Here is a 22,963-nt window from a genome sequence, read left to right on the forward strand (position 1 = left end):
CATACATTTTCCATTATCTACACCACTTATCCCATTCAGGATCACAATGAACATTGGGTCATTGGGTGAGAGGCTGGCGCACCCTGAGCTGGGCTGACATATTCACCAGTCACCAATTAACCTAATAAGCATATATTTGGTTTTTGGGGAGCTGGAGAGGCACAAGGAAAACATGCAAACTCCACAAAAAAGGCCCTGTCCGACTGAGATTCAAACCAGGAACCTTCTTGCTGTGAGGCTACGGCGCTAATCTCTGTGCCACCGTGCAACCCAAAGATAGTATCAACTAAAAATACAAAAGATCTCTATATTGAGGTTCATTTATTCATTCAAGGTTTTGAGGTTTTGTGAACCATTTCCAATGACTCTGATATTCAGCCAATCACAATGGGCCACGTCATCCATCCATCCATCCATCCATCCATCCATTCATCTTCTTCTGCTTATCTGGGGCCAAGTCAACCTAGACATCCTTCTCCCCAGCAACACTTTCCAACTCCTTGAGGGATCCTGAGGCATTCCCAGACAGGTCAGGATATATAATCCCTCCAGTGCATTCTCGGTCTCCCCGGAGGTCTTCTCCCAGCCATATGTGTCCGGAAGACCTCCAAAGGTCTGATCCGGTATCTGATCAGGATGCCCAGGAGGCATCCTGATCAGATACCGGAGCCACCTTGACTGGCTCCTTTAGATGCGAATAAGCTGCGGCTCTACTCCTAGTTCTCTCCAGATGTCTGAACTCCTTACCCTATCTCTAAGGCTGAGCCCAGCCACCTTCTGGAGAAAACTAACTCTGGTCACTTGTATCCGTGATCTCGGTCTTTAGGTCATTACCCAGAGTTCATGACCATAGGCAGGGGTTGGGGGGTAGACTGACCAGTAAATCTAGCTCTTTGCCTTTTGGCTCAGGTCCCTCTTCACCACAACGATACTGCTGACTCTGTACCAATCTGCCCGTCAATCTCACGCTCCCTTTCAACCTCACTTGTGAACAAGACCCCGAGACACTTTAACTCTATCTGAGGTAGAGACTCATTCCCCACCTGGAGGGAGCAATTCACCATTTTCCGGCAGAGAACCATGGCCTTGAAAGGTTGTGTCATGGTTCTTCATACCAACATGCAGCCAGTATTATTATGTAACATCACTCCCAGGCAGATGTGACACCTGACACATCTGGTTCTTACACTGGTAACCTAGTTTTATCTGCTCCACCTGTAGCTCCTTTCCTGCATGTCATTCCCTACTTTCTCACTGTTGAATACAAAACTAATGGGGACTGTATCATTTCAGAAGACATGATATGAAAAGCTTTGAAGTTTAAAAACTTTGATGTCCTTCCTTGTGTTAGTATGCACATTTTAAAAATGCAAAGTTGCAGCATTGAAATAATCCTCTGAATGGCACATATCATCTCTGCATCTATTACATCAAAGCATCAAAAAGATAGCAGGCCATAACTGCTTCACGTGTATCTCAACAGGGTGTTTAAAGAGCTTTTGCTCATTATTTAGATCTTTTTGATACAGCTGCATAATGATTTTAAAGCACCCATAATGCTCTTGAACATTTGTAAAGATCTGTTGATGGAGTTGAAGTGCTTTTGCATATAAAGACACATAAAAAGTCTTTTGATTTTTTGTGATAACCATTTCAGCTGCAGAGATGGGAGACTGTGTTTTAAAGTGCAGTCTGCAAAGGAATGTGAACTTCTGATAAAATATCAATGGCCTCTTTGTATTAGAAGAATAATGTATGTGGCCTTGCCTGAAGTGAACAATTATTCGCTAACCTGCCCTCTGCACTTCTTGTGAAGAGATACAAATAAAGCATAGGTGGCCTAAAGAAAGAAAAGGGAGCTTTATATTGGCAAAAAGCTGCAAGTAAACAAAAATAATACATACTTGTTTGATTAAACCAGAGAGCAACAGAACATTTAAGCCTAAACATGTTTAACAAAGGCTTGAACTGCATTCAATGCTGGGTTTGAAAAGAAACAGATAGCTGATCTGGTTGTCCTAGTTTCTTATCAAAAAGCACAAGTTGTCCAAAACTCTGAAATCTGAGAGAAAACGAGAAAAAAACAATATGCAATGTTGCTACAAGCTGCCTCTGCTGCTTTAAGAGCTGCACAAATGACCAAGAAGCACAGGTAACAAATGCAACATCACTTAATTCCAACCCACAGATCAAGAGGACTCTTTTACATTAAAAAAAAAAAAATGACATGACCCTGCTCTGAACTGTGTTAAAAACTCCATGACCCCAGCACCAGGCCGAAGTTAGACAAGGATGACCCTCCCCCAGATTCTTCAATATACCCCTTTTAATAAATTGCAAAAAAAAAGTCCCTAAGGCAAATATTTAACCGACATGGTCCAGACAGGTAGACTAGCTCATTTCTTGGAAGAGCAACTTTAACCTCAACTCAGTGTGCCTTCCTAATACCTGGCGCTCTATGCTGCAGCCATCCTTCACTCCACAAATAGCCTGATCTGAAGACAAGGTCTCTATAATGAACAGAGAGGAAATGTTTTCACTGGCCCATGGACAATCCTCGCAGCCTGACGGAAATGAAGGAAAAACACTGCATAGATTCATGGGATTTGTTCACTGCTGAAAAAAATGCAGTATGTTTACGTGACTGGAAACCACCTACCTAGATCAAAGTCAAATCTGCTTTTTCTGGACTTTTATCACTAAACATCACTCAAACACTGCTGCCATTTAGACATATAAAGAAAATATGATCTTCATGTTAAAATGTAGAAAACAAAACCCCGAAAGATTCATGTTACCTTTCTGGCACTGTGTGGACGTCCAGCAGCGGTAGTCGGATTTGTCATTGATTAACGTCCTCTGACAAAGAGGGTTATCCTCCATGATGCCTGGGCACACATTGTCGCACTCCTTTGATTTCTTATTCTCATTGATAACATTGTTAACCACGGCATCCATAATGAGAGACCAGTCCACTGAGTCCAGGTAGCAGAGCTCGGGGTTCTTCTCAATCCGCATGGCTCCTCGGGTGATGTTCCTCAGGTTGTACAGGCCGATGTCCTTCAGACTTGTCATCTCATAGATCACCAAGGCGTAGCTGTAGAAGAGGTTTCGCCCACGGATGACGCTCAGGTTGGGGAAGAGCGTGCTGAGGCTCTCCAGGCCCGTGACTCGAAACAGCAGAAGGTAGTCAGTGATGACGGTCAGCTTTGGGAAGCTGAGGGAGCGAAAGACTTCCTGGTGCATGCTGTTGGACTTTTCGATGATGAGGAGGATCTGCAGGTAGCCCTCCACCACCGTGCAGTTCTCCAGACGCTTGAACTCGCTGATCTCATTCCGGATGTCGATACTCGGACCACAAACTGAAAGAAAAGAGAGATGACTGTAACAACATTTTCACGCATGCAGAAAACTGCTGAAAACTTCTAAATTTTCTAGGTGACCAGCAACCTAAACAGCCACATTTTTATCCAGACTTTTTCCTGCCTGCTCCATAGTCTTTTCCAAAATTTCCCCCCTCCACCATGCTTCCTTTGACTGCAAAGGTAAGCTTTCAGCTAAATCTTAAAGGCAGAGCTCAGGAAGTTTTCATGAGTTCTCCTATGTAAAAGGATAAAGAAAGAAAGAAAGTGACAAACAGGAATTGTTTCATTACACAGTAAAGCACAGCTACAGTACAGGTACATCTAAAAAAATTGGAATATCATGAAAAAGTTCAATACTTTTTAGAAGCCTGACATTTCTGTTTAAAATCTCCTTTTTTTAATGATCTTATGTAATATTCTAATTTTCCGAGACACTGAATTTTGGGTTTTCATTAGCTGTAAGCCATAACCATCAAAATTTCAAGAAATAAAGGCTTGCAATATTTCACTCCATGTGTAATGAGTCTATTTAATTTATGGGTTTCACTTTCCGAAATGTGACAAAAAATATTGAACTTTTCTCATGATATTCTAATGTTTTGAGATGTACCTGTGTATATAGATTAGCATCAAGATTAATATTACCAACAGCTTTTAATTACAATAATCTTCTTGAAGAATATAATCCTGTTAGAAGAATAGTAAGGCTGGCATCATGTGATATAGACAGTTAATACAGAGCTCTGCAGTGCTGGAACATCATGTTTCTACATGGAAGAATAGAAGTCCATGTTTGTTCTCGGTGTTCTCTCAGAGCAGCTATGTATTTTTTTAGCATGACTGTCTGCTGAACAGAACAGTTTTAATACAGAGTTGACAGAAGGAACTGGAAGAAAAACCCTGCTTTTCTCTGTTAGATTCTGTCACCTCAGATAACCCCTGTGTGTGAAAAAGAAATTCCACTGTGGCAGAAAACAACACTTGAAACCAAACAAACACAAACACACACACATTAACAACAGAGACACCTTTCATTATTGATGACATTAATTGTGCAAATCAATTACTACACCTGGGAATAAATGGAGGATGGAGTTCTTATAACGTTATTGTGCTTAATGCAGCAGGTATGTAAACTCCCTCTGTCTCGCTCAGAAAACACTCAAAGGGTCTGTTAATAATGCCGCAGTTTATAAATGATTAGTTTTTTAATGATTGAGTTCTGTTGCAGTAGCTCAGTCTGGAAGGACCTGGGTCAAGACCAGATCTGACCATATCTGGAAATTCTGGAAGTCTGGTAACTTGAGAGGTGCAAGATCACTTCCTGAATGATGCTGAGGTGCCACTCGGTTAGCCCTCCTTTGTCAGCAGAAGCTGTCAAGCTTTGTCAATACTTCAGCGTTGAATCCATGCCGTAGCAGCCTACGCCGTTTTGAGCACAAGATGCATGTGTGCTGGTGTGTATGAATTGCTCCGCACTCACCCAAATACTACTTGGCAGTGCCATTTATATTTAGTTCCTGGTCTCACTCAAAAATAAATAAATAAATAAATAAAAATAAAAAACTGTAGCTGGTTTGTGAACAGAAAACCATTCTAACTGAAACCTAGCATGATGTGTTGGAATAGAGCTGATAAATACTGAGCAGCAGTTGGTCATACTGCTGCTGTAAAGGAGAGGAAACAATAGAAGAGATGGTTGCTGAATCAGAATATAGAAATGACTAGTTGCATTACCATTTATAGTACGCATTATGCCTTAGACAACTTAGACACTGTCAGTAGCCCAGTACTACCCAGTGGACCAATCACAGGGCTGTGTTTTTTCAAATATTGACATTACTTAGTTGGTGCACATCAGCTATGTGTGTGTATGCTTTCTAGGGTTCAGGGAAACACTGACCTACTACATATGCTACAACATAGATTCAATACAAAAGTATAATCAAAGTTTCACTCTAACATCTAGCCATTGGAGCAGCAAGTTCATGGGATACCATTTGTGCATATACATTTATTTCAGCCTGAGTGTAGCAGGTTTAATAAATAAATTTCCCTTTAAAGAATTAACATTAGGCATGTTTCAAATAACATACTTCTGTACTAAGTTCTTAACAGTTTGAGTTCATAAATGCACTTACTTCGAAAACCATCCTAGAATTGTGTGAGGGGTGATGAAGACTTAGCGCCTTAGACTAACACCATACTGGTGACGTAGCAGATTTGGTACTGTTGGCAGGCTAGCAAACATCAGCATCCACCGGCTAGCTAATAAAATACAGGTTAAAATAATTTAATAGTGGGTGAAACTAACTGTCACATTTCAGTGATAATCACTAAACATTTGTCTGCAATTTACTGCTAAAAAGCAGTAGAAGGAAATATTCATGTGACTGAAAACCATCTCTTCAGTCAACTTCGGTTCAGTAGATCTAAAATTCAGTACTAGTAGGGACTTTCTGCCTTTATTTTGATAGGACAGCTGGAGAGAGACAGGAAGCATGAGAGAACGGGGAGAGACATGCACCAAACAGTGCTGAGACCAGGAATTAATCCCACAACCAGTGCATATAGTTCTGTTTATAGGGGAACCTGCTCTACCCACTGAGCTAAACCAGCACCCTAAAATCCAGCATTAAGAACTAGCTAATATATAATTCATATTAAAAGAATAACATCCCTGTTGCATCTATCTTCTTCAAGTATGATGTTTTACTCTCTCAGTATATTTTCAGTATATGTTTTCCATTATTTATAACTTTTTTCTATTTCAAACATTTCCTTATACTTTTAGCAACCATTTCGACTATTAACCCTTCTTGTAGGTGTCATTTTCTACTGTTGGGCTATCAACTAACTTTGTAATCCATTACACTTACAAATTTGAAACGTTTTTCTTTAAACATATTAATTCAACTGTTTATATTTCTTTTAACAACCATTTTCAGTGATTTCAGACACTATTTAAGTAGCGATGGGTCAGTTCATGCACTATGCTTAGCATTTACACCAACTGTAATTTCACCATTGGCAAAGACATAATTTAGGACTTAGAACCTTTAATCCAGCGCTTACCACTTATTAATCCAATAGTATCCTGATTATTTTTGGTATCTGGTTAGACTTTGTTTGCCAGCTATCATTAACACTCTGATAGTAATGTGTTTTCAGATGTTAAAAACAGACTCAATAAGAATTTTTTTAAATATAGTGTTTTAAATAAGTGCAGCTGTTCCAAAAGCTCAAAACCACTGCATTAATTATTTCTGTATAATTCATAATAATAACAGAACTGGTAAATGCTGCAGCTTACCGCCTGCATATCATTGTGAATGTCTAAAAGAAGGTCAGCACAGGAAATGCCCTGACATATGAGCTCCTAGGTTAAACCTGTTAAGTTCTTACAGAGGCTTAAGATGCCGTCACAGTGAGCGACGCTGTCACAGCGCCTGTCCACTGAGACACATGGACATGTTTTCAATCAGAGCCTTTGATTCTAGTCAAAACACTGGCCATGGCTCAGGGACAGAAGCACAGAGCTAAGTGCTTTCTTGGCAAAAAAAGTTCCATGTACAAAAGTTTGTTACTCATATAGGAAGTGGTTCTAAACAATTAGAAAGAAACGACTCAATGATATAACACACGTGCTCTTAAAATGTCCCTGTGAGTAAATTAACTCCACTTCAGCAGAGACACCAAAGGCCATGTTTGATGTTCTCTCTTGAAGCCATTCTGCAAAAAATAGAAGGCGCATTGTTTATGGGGATGAATGGGCTATATTTGCTCCTGTCAGGGTATTTCACTCCTCCAAATTTAGAACGGAAACGATTACTCCAGTAGAAAATAGTATTTGCTTTCACCAATCAACACCAATGCCCCTGGGCTCCACTTGTGAGCCATCGAGCTGCATGTCTTCTTTGTTTCATTCAGAATTTTCTTCCAGCTTCTCCAGCAGCCGGAGAGGGAGGGAGGAGGGGTGGAGCCACTCAAATACAAAGACTAATTTGTTTGTTAGTAAAGAGAAACTCTAGGCTCCACTTCCTGATGAGGGCATTAATAAAAACGGGGGCGTCTGGCCAGAGAATGGAAAGAGGGGGAGTGAAGAGAGATACTGTGTCGAGGGAAAGATAAGGTTTCTGCCAAGTGTAGCTATCTGAGGTCATCCTGGTCTAAAACCAAGACAAACATAAACCTCTAAATGCTTATAATGTATTCCTCTGAGCTATAAATGTCAATCAAATAGTCCTGTTTCTTAGCTCATTACTTGACATTGATGAACACTCAAAAATCCTGAAAGGAAGAGAGAAGAAAGAAGAGAAAGGAATGAGGAATTGAAGAAAAAAACACTCTCTTGTTCTTCTCATTAGGCATGTTAAGTAGCAGGAATTCCAATCATTTCCTTGGAAAGGGATTGAGTAGGATGTTGCCTCAAACTAAGCCTGCAGGCTTCTCTCATTCCTATTCTTTCAGGCAATCCATTTGTTGTGAAGACAAGAGAGCCTGAATAAGATTTAGATACTAAACTCCTGAGTTTATTGTTACGTAAACAGGAAGAAGCAGAGGGAAAAAATTAGAGTGCTGACAATAATGACCCAAGAGTGATGTGGATATTTAAGCTCGTGTGACCACCACAAGCCTGTATTGCTCTCGCCCCCTGCTCTCTCTCTCTCACTTCGCTCTTCACACTGCTGAGTAAACACACATATCTTCACAGTGTAATGGGATCCACTGGCTCATGTTTATGATTGATAAAACTTGCCCTGGCCCTCAGTGGAAATGTCATCATACGGACTCGTACACACCTGCACTTACACATACACTCAAACATGAGCTGGTGTAGGTTTAGCTAATTAAACAGAGGCTGTTTAGATATAAACTCAGAGTGGATAAACACCAGTCATGTCAACATCCATGACATTTAGATATGCATCAAACATTATATAAAAGTATTATTTCTAACACTTTTGGCTCTAAAATAAGCCTGAGAACTCCTTGGTTTCTCCCTAGTACTGGTCTTTAAATCTACTCAAGTTAAATTAAAATATCTTTAGGTTAGAGTTTACTGAAAAATGAATAGCTACTGAGGACTTGTACAGTGAAATGTGATCTTTCCTTAATGGCAATAACAACAGAATAGATATCAACCAGGCTGTTCAGGTAAAGACACACCACTATAATAAAATACACAGTCAATTAAACTCACATAGAGTGTTAAATTATCGACTCTAAATTTTGTCCATACTAATCTTCATACTTTGAACTCTAAAGTGTATTTTTAAGGATAAAGTTTGTTTCTTCGGTCATCCTCAAAACTTAAAGTGTGTCCAAAAGGACTGAAATTTCTTGTCCAAAAAGCATGTTTAAATATCGAAACCGATGTCAGTATCGGCTAAAATGAATCTGTAAATATCAGCTTATCGGATGTTGGCAAAGATGCACTATCATGCATCCCTAGTTTTAAACATTTAACTATACGGCAGAGCTGCAGTAACTACTGAGTATCTGGGGTAAGGTGGGTCTCCTCTGTCAAGAACAGAGAAGAGAATCAACCTCATTAGGCAGTGCATACTGATGATGAATACCGTGTGGAAAACCTAAAGTCAAACTCTACCTCAGTGGACAACTTCACTTATGGTGCAACTGTGTCTCACATCAAGAACAAACGATTCACTGTAAACATGTCCAAAAGAACCCCAGCAGGGATGACTGTAAAACAGGCAAAGTCCAATCACAGCTAAACTAAATATACATCTAAACCTTCTTCCCATGGGCATGATGGGAAAAATGTGAAAGTGAGCAGTGAACAAAGCTTATTAACTGACTTTTTACAGAGCTGTCTTCAACGGGTGAATCAACACTGTGAAATAACTCCAACACTGTGTACATTCTAACTCAGAGTCAAAATGACAATTCAGGGGTTAAAATCCTCTCTGAAATGTTAAACCCTGATTTATCAACACTAGGGATGCACCAAAAGCTCGGCCAACGAAATTTTTCAGCCGAAAATGGCCCAGAAGTGCATTTTCTGTTTTCAGCCGAATGACTTATCACCGAAACAACAAGGCCGAAAGACAGTGTTGTGATGATGCAAGCAAAAACCGCAGCCAGCACACGCTTGGATCAGTGGTTCTCAAATAGGGGTACACTTACGTGAAGTCACTCAAGGGGGATGTGAGATTTTAGAATTATGCCGGCTACGTAAGAAAAATAGCGCCTTTCTTTGCACATAAGGAGCAACACGATTTTGCAAGTAGGGTATACTACATTCTCAAATCACATTTGTGCTGCAAACTGCAAACTGCAAACAGTGATATTTATTGGAGCGGAAGATAAAAGGATGTTTCTTCCTCTCTGTCCTTCACTCTCTGTGTAACGCGGCACTTTTACGCACAGCCAGGAGGTCAGTGCCGTTTAGTTTCACTGTTTCATTCACTGTGCCAGCCAAGTTTGTAAGAGGAGGGACTGACTTTTCATTCATTTTATCTCAAATATGATCAATAATAGTATAAGGGCGCAGCTGAGGCTCGCTGTGAGAGGAGTTAACTCCCCTACAGCACACAGGTTGGCTCACCTGTTTGTGTTCCAGACTGGTCAGAGGAGTGATTTCAGTGAGCTGGTTGATCTGGAGTATTTATAAGTCATATGTCTGAGGTCAGAGGAGACTGTTAAATATTTCACTAGACTAAAGTCCTGTTAGTTTAGAAACAGCTCCAGCTGTGCGAGTAACGCATTTACGTTCATATGGACATGTCGGGCTGCCTGCTGCCTATCTCCCTCTCTACGAGGCTAAGTGAGGCAAAAACACAAGCACGGATACAGACAGATATGAGGAGAGGACAAACATCAGGCGGTATTGGAGTGGAGGACATTTTTGTTCCTCTGTCTGCCTTAAAAATCAGCACCACCACCATGTGCGCTCATTGGAGTGAAACTCTATTCATAAAAAGGTTCGTGATTTTTTTTTGTGAAGAAATGCTGATCTTCAACTAAGGTCATGATTTCAGTTTGAGAAGAGATCTTTATAATGATCCTGAAAAGGGGCACTAAGCTGTCTTTTTTTATAATTTGTTAATTATTTACAGGTTTTTAGTTCTTTCTAACTCTATGTTTTTATTTCCAAATTGTTCCAGAGAGACCACTGCAGCTGAGCAGTGTTTTGCACACCTCTGGGTTTAAATGGTTTTATGCCTTTCCACTCACAGTTTTCACTAAATTAATTTCAATTCCCACATTTAGTGATGAGAAGATGTGCCATGAATTTAGTCATGCATTTTTAACATTTAAAATGTTTGAAAAAAAATTCTAATATTTGTAATTTGAAAGTGTTAATCAGTTACAAAGTTTGATAAATCAGATGGCTGTTACAGCACTCTTTAATGTCTTTCTTTTAGGCCAAAAAGCTTTGCGCTGTTCACGGGGTTTAGAGGGCTGAAAAAATACTTCACAGGGGGTATATGACTGAAAAAAGGTTGAGAACCACTGATTTAATGTATACATGAGTGGGGTCAAGTTAAACATTTTATTTTGTATTCTGTTTTATTTTATATTGTGCATTGTTGGAATGTCAGTGCTTAATAAATATTTACATAATTTTTTAATTGATTTATTCTTTGAAGCATATATTAATATTAATGTATGCGATTGCAATTGATTTTAGTGAGGTTAGTACACAGTCATAGCCATAAATGCAATGGTACTAATAACTGGCATAAGAATTTCTTTTAGTGTTTCGGTTTCGGTCAAGAATTTTCATTTCAGTGCATCCCTAATCAACACCCCAGTTTTTGCTTTGCACTACATCTGTTTTGGGATGTGATGTGGAATCATGCTCTTGCTATGTGCTATTGTATAGTTAACAGAGGTGGAAAAAGTACAAGAGTGTTGTACTCAAGTAAAGGTATAGTTACTCCAGTAAAACTTAATTAAGTTGAAGTAAAAGTACTGGTTTCAAAATGCACTTAAAAAAGAACAAGTACCCAGAAAAACTACACAATTACAGTAATCTGAGTAAATGTGATTATTTTCTCTCTGCCCCTGCTTAATTCTTTTTCTCATTGATAGGATTATGATGTCTTGTTGACTGGTGATCTTACACATTGTCTGCGGTATTGTAGAAACATACAGTGATTCTTGCAGATCATAGGGCTGTCTGTTAATATAGATGCTGATCCTTTATTTTTGATACTTGCTATATTTAATGTATTAACACAGACAAATACAGAGGAAACTTTACAAAATAATAAATTTATGTGCAAGAAAGTGTATCTTCTAGAACTGGGTTAAGGATAAAGTTTCATCTAAGATAAAATGTAGAACGGTAGCGGGTAATACTTGACTATGTCTCTATGTCTCTAGACTACTTAACATGTACATGTAGGTTACAGTGTAAGTGAACCCCCGGCTCAGAGCTAACTCCGCCCACCTCCGTAATTCAAAAAATGCACAGAAAGTGAACAGTTTGGTTCTGAGAGGAAGGAGGGGAGATGGACGGGGCTTTCCAGATGAGGCAGGAGTGACAGTGATGTCCCCTTGTCAGAGAGAGACCCAGACAGAGTCCCACAGCACTGCTGCCTCATAGCGATCTTTTAAAGTGGAGGAGATTTCCCCTCTAGAGTCCCCCTGACGCCGGCTATAGTGTCATGGGGGACCGTGGTGGTTCTGTATGGTTCTGAGCACTACCAGTTCAGTCCATTAACTCCAGCAGCGGCATTACTATAGCCGGAGCTCTCGGAACTGAGACAGTGCAAGTGCAGGTGCAGGCAGGAGAGGATGGGAGTGGTCTCTGAATGGTAACGTCAGTTAGAGGCAGTAACGCTGGTCGATGGTCGGTTTCTACGTCACCTAAGCCCCACCTTTTCAGAAAAGATTTTTCAAGGTAGCTGTCCGTTTGAGCTAATTAAAAGCCGTAAAATCCAGATTTTTATCAGTTTGGTGCAAATTTAAGCTATAACACAAACACTGATGTGTTTTATCATAGTTCAGTCAGATACCTCAGTGTACAGTTAAAAAAAACTGTTAAAGTGTTCACTACCTCTTTAAGAAGCAAAGATGAAGATTTCTTGGGACATGGGAACCCTTTCTGTTATGTATTGGTTTGAATACTTCCACTGTTCTTACAAGAAGGTTTGGTTTTTTAGACCTGAAAGTCATGCCCTAAAAGAAGTTCTTTACATGTGATATATTCTTTTTTTAATCATCTCAGTGTACCCTTTCCTTAAAAAAGGATGTTAGGCATACCAAGTACATCATGATTTATACTTTCATGTTTAAGATATGAATCCTGAGCCTACATCTGTATGAATTTAAATGTGTGATCAGCTGTTTATCTCTCTGTTGTCATAAATGTTCCTTTTTATGTTTTTGAATTTAATAAGCATATTATTTATTAAAAAATGGAAAATGTTTGTTGGCATAAATGTCAGTGTTTGGTTAATAGTAATTACTTTAATGTTTCAAGAGATAAATCAATGTTCTTCATCAACAATCACAAAGCATTGTGAGACCTTAAAAACAGATGGATGCATTAAAAAAAGTTACAAAGGAAACTCTTAACTCCCTAAATTCTTGTTGTAGCCATGATAAGGAGCATTAACGGTGAAAATTGTCCGTTAAACTCTGATAAGATTTGAAGCAGCGAGGGAGCTGGTCACCGAGCGGTCATATCCCCTCACACCTGCCACATCAACTGGCCCTAATCCGCGGCATACTGGAAGTCATCTGACCAGCGGTCTGGTGGGCCACTTCCCCTCAACGGACCTGACTTCAAACAGCGTGGCTCAGATATCAGCAAAACCCCAAACAGTAACACTACACTGCCCATCATAACAAATGCAACCACACAAAAAGACTCCCCCTCACCCAAAATGAGGGAAAAGGGCAGGAGGGGAACATGCGCACTACAACCTGATCACTTTGAAAAACCACATTAAACCCAGTGTTAAATGATGTCTGAATGTGAATATAAGAAGCTTACATTTGATTTCCCCTACAGCAAGATGTGTTGATGTTTCTTTTTATCTAAAATGCCTCAATAGCAATTTAATTTCATATTTGATTCCACATTAAACCCTTCTGAAAAGATTTTCCTTGCTTTTTCAGGTGATTGGTCAATGCTTCATTGAAAAACATACAAGGGTTAGATGGAATGGAGTGAGAAAACTTTTTGTGTTGCATCACTCATGCACAATGATTTCTAGGCTACCATTATCATATAGTGTTCATCAAGAGCCTATATCTGTGAAAGGAAAGTGACTGCTACAGCTATAAAATGTGACTTCCTAACAAAAAATAAGAATGCAAGTATTAATAGGTGTTAACTGGGGTTATATATGCATATGTTTAATGTGTTTCTTATTCTGAGTTTTATTGTGTTACTGTCTCAGTGGGTCCTTCCTGCCAAAATAAAGGTTGACACTCTTCAGTGTAACTGAACTTGCTATGCTGTTTTTTTCTACTTTGCCCTTGTGTTAATCACAACTATCACCTTCATTTCTATGAATGCATTGATGCTGTTTCTATTGTACTTCTGAAAATGATGGCATGTCCTTAAATGATAGAAAAGATTTTAATTAAAGTTGATTTTTTTTTCACAAAGAGTGGAATAAAGCAGATGGGAAGCTTTCACAATAAAAGCAGGAAAACAAATTACTTAAGTGATTCAATTTAAAGTTTGATGAGAAATGTTTCACTTTCATTCCTACAAAGCAACATGATTTTCCTTATTATTAGGATTAAACACTTTCTACTGCTGTATGTTAGCGCCAGTTTTCTTAAAAACTAAAGATTAAATCTCAAGATTAAGGATTTGTGAAAAAAAAGGAAATTTAAGTAATCACTGAGAAATTATATAAGGTCCAATTATGGAAGAATTCACCAAAATCTGGCAAATGAGGCATACAATTAAAAAAGCAGTTTCACAATTAGTTCAATATCCCAAAAATCTAACTTTTCACTCTGAATATGACAAAAATGTTTATGTAAACAAGCAATGTGTGTGCCTGTGTATAATGGTATAATTTTGCTACATTTTGTCATAGAGCTAGATCAAGTTTGAGTTATCAGGACTGGGCAATAAATAAGTTTTAATTTTAATAATGGTTTTGCTTCCTATGATAAAGAAAAAAGTTAGTTGAGATTATATTGTTATTGTTCAGCATGCTGGTGAGCATGTTTTGAATGTATTATTTTTAGATTTTCTTCCTTTTTTGTTATTAATTTTTGTTCATGGCTTGTTTGTCACAGTGTTGCGAATTTTAAAGTGTTACTAGCCTATAATTTAATGACTAGTACATGTGTTGCAGAAGATGTGAAATCATTGGGTAATGGTGTTTTATAATCACTATCTGAACAACAATCAAAACAAATCAAAATCAGATGAATGATTACAGCCTTTTTGGTAGATATAAAAATTTAAAAAGCAACAACATTTAACTCCTCGTGGTCTTGCATTTAAGACCTGTTAATACTTTTTAAAAGCCTTTATTTTAGCTAAATTATTCATGAACTTTTAATACTTTAAAAACCCCAGTGGACACCATGTAACCTCAGAACTGATGGTGACGGTTTAGAAATTATTTTAGATTTATTTTGCATTCAGGGGCATGATTAGAGATGACTGTAAAAATCAGGGCTGATGTTGATATGGATGTGGAAAATGACCATTTAGCCAACTGCTGATAACAACGTTTTGTTTTTATTACTACTTTAGGTGCAATGCCAACATGTTCTCTCATGTATGACATCAGGTCACATCCTCTGTCCTATAATAAACGTCCTCTCTTAATCAGCTATTAGGTGTGCTAAATGCCGGCACAAAATTGATTCTACACAACAGATAACATCTGCTATTGATATCAGTTCATGACAACATTGTTTGCGGATTGTCTAAAGGGTCAATATTGGCCAATGTCAATGTTAAACTGATGAATCTGTGTATTCCTCAGCATGATGCAAATCCAGGTATAGTACAAAAATCTATGCAGAACTGCAGGCATACAAGCTGTGAGTTACAGCAAATATCTGTCTATTTCTCAGTCTTCTTATTCCAGTATTCAGTCATATTTTCCTCCACACTGCTGCCTTTAATGACAGTATATGAACATTTATAATTTCCGCCTCTGTGTTTACAGCAGCCTCACAATAATCACAGCTCACCAACTGATGACAGAACAGTAAGAAACACCGAGACGTCACCTCTGGAGAGTAATCTTTGTCTGATGAATTCTCCCCTTAGGACAGATCCACATTCACTCTCTGATGACCAGTTTTTACTAATATGGTGAGCACAGACTATTAGAAGAGCTCACATTTGCAATCATCTCACAAATTGTACAATACTCCCTGGGCCATTAAACCAGCAGCCAATGATGATGTATGTGCGGCTGGCCAGATACTGCATTTGAGCAAATCCAATGATGGGCCACTTGAAATAAAGTGTTTAATTAAGCATTGCAAACCTCAGCTGGCAGCCTGCAGGAGCTGCAGGACGGCATTCGAATACACTCACACAAACTAGCCCAGTGACACACTTTCACATCCTCGCACAGGGGCACGCCACTGACTCAGGCTGTCACACTGAGCCCTGACTGCAAAACACACAGAGTACTGCCTGCACAATAACACACACACACACAGCAAAGGGCTACAAACACTTTTTTCCTGCTCAGGGTGAAACAAGGCATTCCAGCATCCATCCGAGCCACGAGGTGGAGGGGAATGCGTAGTGGAGGGAGCATGTAGCCCCAGCCACATGATGGGAGCGGGGCGCCTTAGAGTAGAATGACAGCAGTCATATCTGAGCCACTCGCCCCGTCATGACAAGCAGATATGCACTGCGACTCACCAGAGCCCAAAAGGGTAAAGGTGGGAGGGGCGGCCTGTCACAATGCTCACTGACGTTTGATTATTTAAGCCGCCATTCAAGTTTTCTGGAGCAACACGTCCCTTCATAAATAACTGAGCGGGAACACTGGAGTGGCCTCATGGAACAGGACAGAGGGTGCCTGTACTCACACAACCCCTGAGCCAGTATTGCTGGTGACAAATCTATTTATAGCTCAAATAGTAGTGATGCCAAGTGATGAAGTAAAGAGTGCATCGGTCCATATGGGACGGCGCTCTTCTGTGTGGATGGCAAACGCCAGTAAAACAGTACATAAACTCTCTACTCTTCCAATCAACAAAACCAAGTCTGTTTCTCTTGCACGTGTATTTTTGCACATTCTATTTCCAAGCACCGACTCTGTATCTCTCTCTCTCTGTAACTTTTTCAGACTTGTGTGCACCACTTGGAAGCCATGCCATGGAAAGTTTACTGTGGGGAGAGTTTAAAGGGAGCATAATGACATTTTATATGTGCAGACGGATTATCAAAACAAAAAAGCAACAAAAAGAAAAAATTTAACCCCTAATGGGTCTCTTAAATATCCATAATTTTCCATAAGCTAGAAATTCTGACCCTCTAAAGTAACCATCATCCTTTGAGTGATAAACTGATGACAACTAACTCTTTCTACTTCTTATTCTTTTTTGGCAACTTTGTTTTCAGACTCTTTGTTCTGAAATACAGAGCAGAAAGATCCAAGACACAGCCACTTGTCTCCCAGCCCCCTGCTGTGTTCATGGGTGTCACACTGGCTCAGGATGGGTGCAAAGAAAACGCACCCCCTACATGGCTGTGCTGGCACCACAGCCTCAATAGGACTAAGTATTTAGTTTTCACTTCTATTTGAATGCTAATAGAGGTCAGTGAGTACATCTCTTTGCACAGAAGCGACGTGACACCCTAAACACAAACAAATACCAGCTAAATCATGCAGTGTCATCAAAGTAATGCCGGCAGACACAAAATAACAACTGTGCTCAAGTTAATATGCAACTCCTGGTGTGTAACTGACCAAATGAACACCTTAATATGTCCATTATTGGTCCACAGGAGAAAAGTATATGGGTTTTGACTGTATTAGCAACATTTTTGTCCCTGTTTCAACAAAGAGCCTCAAAAAGAACTATTTTTCTTTTAATATTTGTGCTTATTAGACACAAATGTGTGATGCTGAAGTTCACAGACAATACTGAGTAACTGCCAGTCCATCTTTATGACACAGCAAGTGTTTGCCAAGAGAGTCTTTGAGAGATGAGGATTTATTTTCAGAGACATTTCACTGACAGGTCTAATACTGCCGCTCATCACAAAGCAGTAACAAAAATTTATGTCTTTGTGTACAGAGCGATAAAAGCAAATGAGCCTTCGTATACCCTGATTATTTTCAAGAGTTTTTATGATGGCTGTTTTTTCAGAGTACTACTTAGCATCAGATGTCCAAAATGTGCAAACGTAGAAATAAAGAAAAGAAATGAAGAGTCACACAGCTGGTGGACACTTCAGATGTTTTACAGTTACTTTAAAATGTTCCTTAATTAAAAAAAAAAAAACATAAGCAAACCTACTACAATGTGTATAGAACATACAAAACATTTTTAGGGAAAGGTATCTTTCACAATTCAAATGGCTTAAGCTTTATGTTTTTATATTGGTGTTTGCTTTTGTATTATTTAAAGACACCGTAGCATCAAAGTTTTTAACATGTCTAAGAATTTAACTTTATAAAGTCCAATATTCAGAGTGGACAGGAAGTAGCTAAATTCGGGTATACTTCAAAGCTTACATTAATGGAATTCACCATAAGCTAATGCTGTTAACAGTTAGCCTAGCTGAATTTTTACTGTAAAAAGGAGGTCTGGAGATAAAATGCGCAGCTTTTATATTTTTTTCCTACTTCTCACTTTCATTTGTTAAATTGTTATTTTTTTAATTTTAGCTTTTGTTAACTTATGTGAATATACGTCCTTTAAAAAGCGAATGCTCGATCTCTGGTCGTTCATGCGCAGCGACGCCTCACCACGAAATGCAAAATGGCCACATGGTCGTAGTAACCTTCAGCTCTGCTCCCTGGATTCATCCTCTACTTTCTGCATGTCTGGCGTGAAGATTCAGCGACATGTGCCGAGTATGTCTTCCTGTTTCCAGTCAAGCTAAAATACTTCTTCATACGTGCTGTTGTTGCGCAGAATAAAGCATTTTCTGAGTGTGTTCAGCCAGTGACGGGCAGCTGTAGCTAGCACATGGTCCTCTCTGCTAATGAAGAACTAAAAGGTACACGTCGCTTAGATATGCCCACCACGTTTTTACTACGTGTTAGAGTTCTAGTTAGAAATATCATTTAGTATTTTGTTGAAATTAAATCACGTTTGATACATATTTGCCCATTTTATCCCTCTAGTAAAAAGCAGTAATTTAGAGGTTAAACTGGGTTACAGAGAGCAGACAGTGTACTGAGTAAGGCCTTTCCAAATTAAAACCATATACTTAGAACACAAATAACTGTAAAATAGAAAGGAATACTTACTCTCTCCATGTGTGGACCAGATGCAGATGGTGGAGACAGACAGCATCAGACCCCAAAACAAGGACGGTGTGTCAGGTCTCATGTTCCTTAACATTATTCGACTCCCCCAAAAAAATCCCAAAAAAGGCAGGGACCAAATAAAACACACCTTCTTTAAAAATAGGTGATTCAAAACAGAGAACTGGGGTAAATAAATGAAGCCCAAAGGGCTATTCTGTGGTAGCCTCGCTCCAAATGCGTGGTCTGTGCGTGTACGCTGATTTGCTCTAAAAATGCGTGTAATTGAATGTGTATAAATTGTAAGAACAGGCAATTTCTTTGAGCAACAAAAATGCTAAAACAGTCTGCTATTTTTGCCAATCACAGGATACTTTGACGTCGGCTGATATGGCAAACAAGCCAGTGATTTTACTGGATAAATGATGGTAATCCCCATCTTCAGTCTCCATCTCTTGAAAACAGCAGTGCGCGTACAGTGCGTTCAGGCCCGGCGTTTCCAGTCAAATATATTATATTTAAAATGGACTATTAACAGCCTGTATCAGCATTATAGATCAACGCCAGTGTCGCTCGCCTGAATGCCTGTGTGTGAAGGGAGGAGAGGAGCTGAAAACACGTCCAGATCCACAGGGGTGGTGGCTGGGAGGCTGAAAATGAATGAAACCCCCCTTTTTTGCTTATGCCATTCAACTAGCACAGGCTGTCGATCCCCAGCGGTAAGAAGTCGTTTTTAAAACCGATTTTCCAGCTCCTCAGCTCGGACTTATCTCCGCCGTCAGCCGGGATTTGCAGCTGAAAGAAAACACCAGACTTGTGCCACGCAGGAGAATGGGTCTCCAGCTCGCTCCAGCTAGACGACCTCGGCTAGGGTGGGAGGGAGAATAAACCCAAGGAGTAGCCCCTTTTCACGATTTTCCCGTTGCCTTTATCCTCATCAAAAAGAGAGACAACAAAAACTCCCGTGGCGTGTATATCCAGAGGCTGAGGAGGCTCGCTTTCGGTGGAAGCAGCAGGCTGTGGGTCTCCGCTCCTCCGTGGAATCTCTGCTGTAAACAAGAGTCGGCTTCTCTCACTCAGAAACACACAGCGCTACGGATAAGGTTGCCCGGAGCAGGACGGAAAACACGGACTGGATCCCGACACTGGGATTCAAAAATCCAACAACACCCCAACCCCAAGAAACTAAAGGCTGGATAGGGTTAGACCACTCTGAGAAACAGGTTAAAGCATTGGTTCTCAACTGGTGGGTCGGGGCCCAAAAGTGGGTCGCGGAGCGATTTTCAGTGGGTCGCAAATGTGGCTTGGAAAAAACAAATGCTGTTTGTCAAAGTCCAGGATCCTTCCCCTTTAGGCAGGATCATATGGTGGTGAGGCAACTGTTGGACACAATCTTGGAACAGGCTAACAGTATGCCTGTTATGTGACTGGAATGCTTACACCCATATATGCAGCAGTGGCAGAAATCAGAATGGTGGGCGTGCAGATGGCCTAGTGGTCCAATGTGCTACCCATGTACGCAGGCAGCCCGGGTTCCAGAATCCAGCTAGTGGTCCTTTGCCGCATGTCTCTCCCCACTCTCATCCCATTTCTGACCCGATCCACTGTCCTACTCTGTCCAATAAAAGCAATAAAAAAGCCCAAAAATATATCTAAAAAAAAAGAAAAAAATGGAGACCTTAGTGACAACAACACTGAACAGCTTTTACACAGCACTGTCTAATATGCTGTCATCAAAAAATCACATAATTAAACCATTATTATCTGATGATATATTATAATCATATAATCATATTCTAGGACGCTGCTTTTACCCATTCAGCATTACTTTGATGTCATAAATTATGATGATAACGTGTTTACAAAGGAAACGGTGCAAAACTCCTATTTAAAAGTGGTGGAGGACCCCCTTCCCTCTGATCAGTGTTAATTTTGGCAGCTATTTTTAATTTTAGTCTTAGTTTTCGTCTTTAAATGAAATGCATTTTAGTTTTAGTCACATTTTAGTCATTGCTATCCTTTTTAGTTTTAGTATAGTTGTAGTGGACGAAAACTCAAAACATTTTAGTCTAGTTTTAGTCCATAAAAAGTCCTCACATTTTAGTCTTTACTTTTAGTCCAAGCATGTAGCCTATTTTTTCTAAATCTGGTACCAAATCATTGTATTGTGTTCTATGCACACAGCCAAACCTGGGGTCCCTGCTTTCTACAGCTAGAAGGTAGAATAGATACGGATGCATTGTTTTTTGACAGATTTTGCCCACAGTGGAGAAATATCACGGATTTTGAATGTCCAACGAAAACTTAATTACATTTTAGTCTAGTTTTAGTCATCTTGATGAAAACTAAGGATAATATTTGTCAGTTTTAGTCATCACAGATCTATTTTTTTTAGTCTTAGTGTAGTTTTTGTCATGGAAAAAGGCTGTTGATGAACATTTTTAGTCATAGTTTTAGTCGACGAAATTAACACTGCCTCTGATATTGCACTATTTTCTAGTTTTTCTAAGACAAGGAAAACAGTGCACATTGGATTGTGGGTAATTCCTGCTAGTGGAGGATGGATACATACATCCTTGAAAAGTCTTTGTTTTAAAGGACCCAGTCCTTTGAGGAACGGTAGTCAACGGTAGTCAATGAAGTAGTATCCTTCAGAAACTGTCGTTCAAGGATCCTTCCTTGTCTTTGAGAAATATTAAGTTAATGAGACAAAGAAGCCCAAAGCAAATACACATACGAAATTTTATTTTACCAGTGTTTCAGTTGACTAAAAAAAGATGATTTTTCATAAGGAAGACCAGACTATATATAGCTAAAAATAGATCTTAGGTGACAAAAAGTCCAACCAAAAGTAGGTTTCATTTAATCAAGGAGACAGAAATGTTGATACTGGACTGTTGGACGTTCAAAATCCATGATATATCTCTGCTGAGTGTCATATAATTGGTATAAATACATTTATATTTATTTCCCAATATGACTAATAAAGTTAGTTTAAATAAAATAATTGTTCTGACTAAAAAGGACTTAAATATATGGATTTTTTATTGACTAAAAAGACTGAAATGTTCTTGAGTTTTCATCAGTTGAAACTAGACTTAAACTTTTAAAAGTATAAGGGTTTTGCTCGGTGGGTAGAGCAGGTGCTCATATAGAGAAGCTTAGTCTTCGGCACACTGGTCAGGGCTGAGTCACCGTTTGGTGCATAAAAAAACAACTTTGAAAAGGTGAAAAGGCCTTAAATGTGACTAAAAGTAAAATCTAGAGACAAAGACTAAATTTGAAATAACTGCCAAAATTAAAACTGTATTTTACTCTGTTTTCCATGGTAAGAAGTACACTACATTTTGCCTGTTTTCTCGAGACTCTTGACTTTATTTTCTCAATATTTTAGGGTAACAAAGCTGGTTTACCCATGATCATGTGTTCTTTTCTTGAGATCTGTAAAACAACCAAGATATACAAGAAATGAGAGTAAGAGGAAAAAGAAAATTCAATTAAATTCAAATTTACTTATTCATCCATCAGTTAACGCAGCATAAGAACAAACCACCCACGTCAACACACAACATCCATGGTGTAATCAAAGTGCTGAGTAATCAAAGCGTGTACTACTGCATGGCAGGTAAACAACAAATAATATTGAAAATTCTTACAGTGCTTAAAATGTCTAATCAAAAGTAAGCTTGTGAAAGTATAATTGAATAAGTCATGAGAGAAAATGGTAGATATACATGTCCACCCAGGGCTTCTAATGATGTGCTTTTTGAACATGTTTCATAAGGTCCAAACTGTTACATTTAAAGAATTTTTATTGGTGGGGAAAAAAGGTCAGAAATGTGTGTAGTGATTTCTCATTAAATTGGTGTTGTGAGGTTAGACTGGGTGTCTCTGGGTGACCACTCTGGATTTAGGACATGCTGGTTTTGCTTCTTTCTTTCTTTCTTTTTTTTTTTTTTTTTTTTAACCATCTGAATTCGCCTCGATACTTTAGACATCCCTCAAGTTAAGTCACTGGAATCTGTTCTGCAGTCTTCCAGAGAAACTTCTTTGGGCTGTTTTCATTTCTAATTGGGTTTCCATTTTTGTCTAAATGGATGGAATCTGATTGGTCCAGAGGCAGTCTGTGTGCTACGATGTTGAGTTTTATGCCGCTTTGACTGAGAACTTTATGTATAACATTATCATTCAAGT

The 22,963-nt window shown here is 39.1% G+C and overlaps 1 protein-coding gene across 1 annotated transcript in view; it reads right to left on the reverse strand.

The window, feature by feature from the left end:
- The window catches only part of igf1ra (insulin-like growth factor 1a receptor), a 102,337-nt gene extending 82,517 nt beyond the window's left edge, over nt 1-19,820 (reverse strand). Inside the window, exons 1-2 of the mRNA XM_041794718.1 lie at nt 18,773-19,820; nt 2,799-3,362 (exon numbers count right to left, since the gene is read on the reverse strand). Of these exons, the coding sequence (XP_041650652.1) occupies nt 2,799-3,362; nt 18,773-18,866 (658 nt within the window). The 5' untranslated portion in view covers nt 18,867-19,820. The remainder of the gene's footprint in view (nt 1-2,798; nt 3,363-18,772) is intronic.
- Nucleotides 19,821-22,963: the final 3,143 nt, after the last annotated feature.

Source organism: Cheilinus undulatus, linkage group 9, assembly GCF_018320785.1.
Source record: "Cheilinus undulatus linkage group 9, ASM1832078v1, whole genome shotgun sequence".
Lineage (NCBI taxonomy): Eukaryota > Metazoa > Chordata > Actinopteri > Labriformes > Labridae > Cheilinus > Cheilinus undulatus.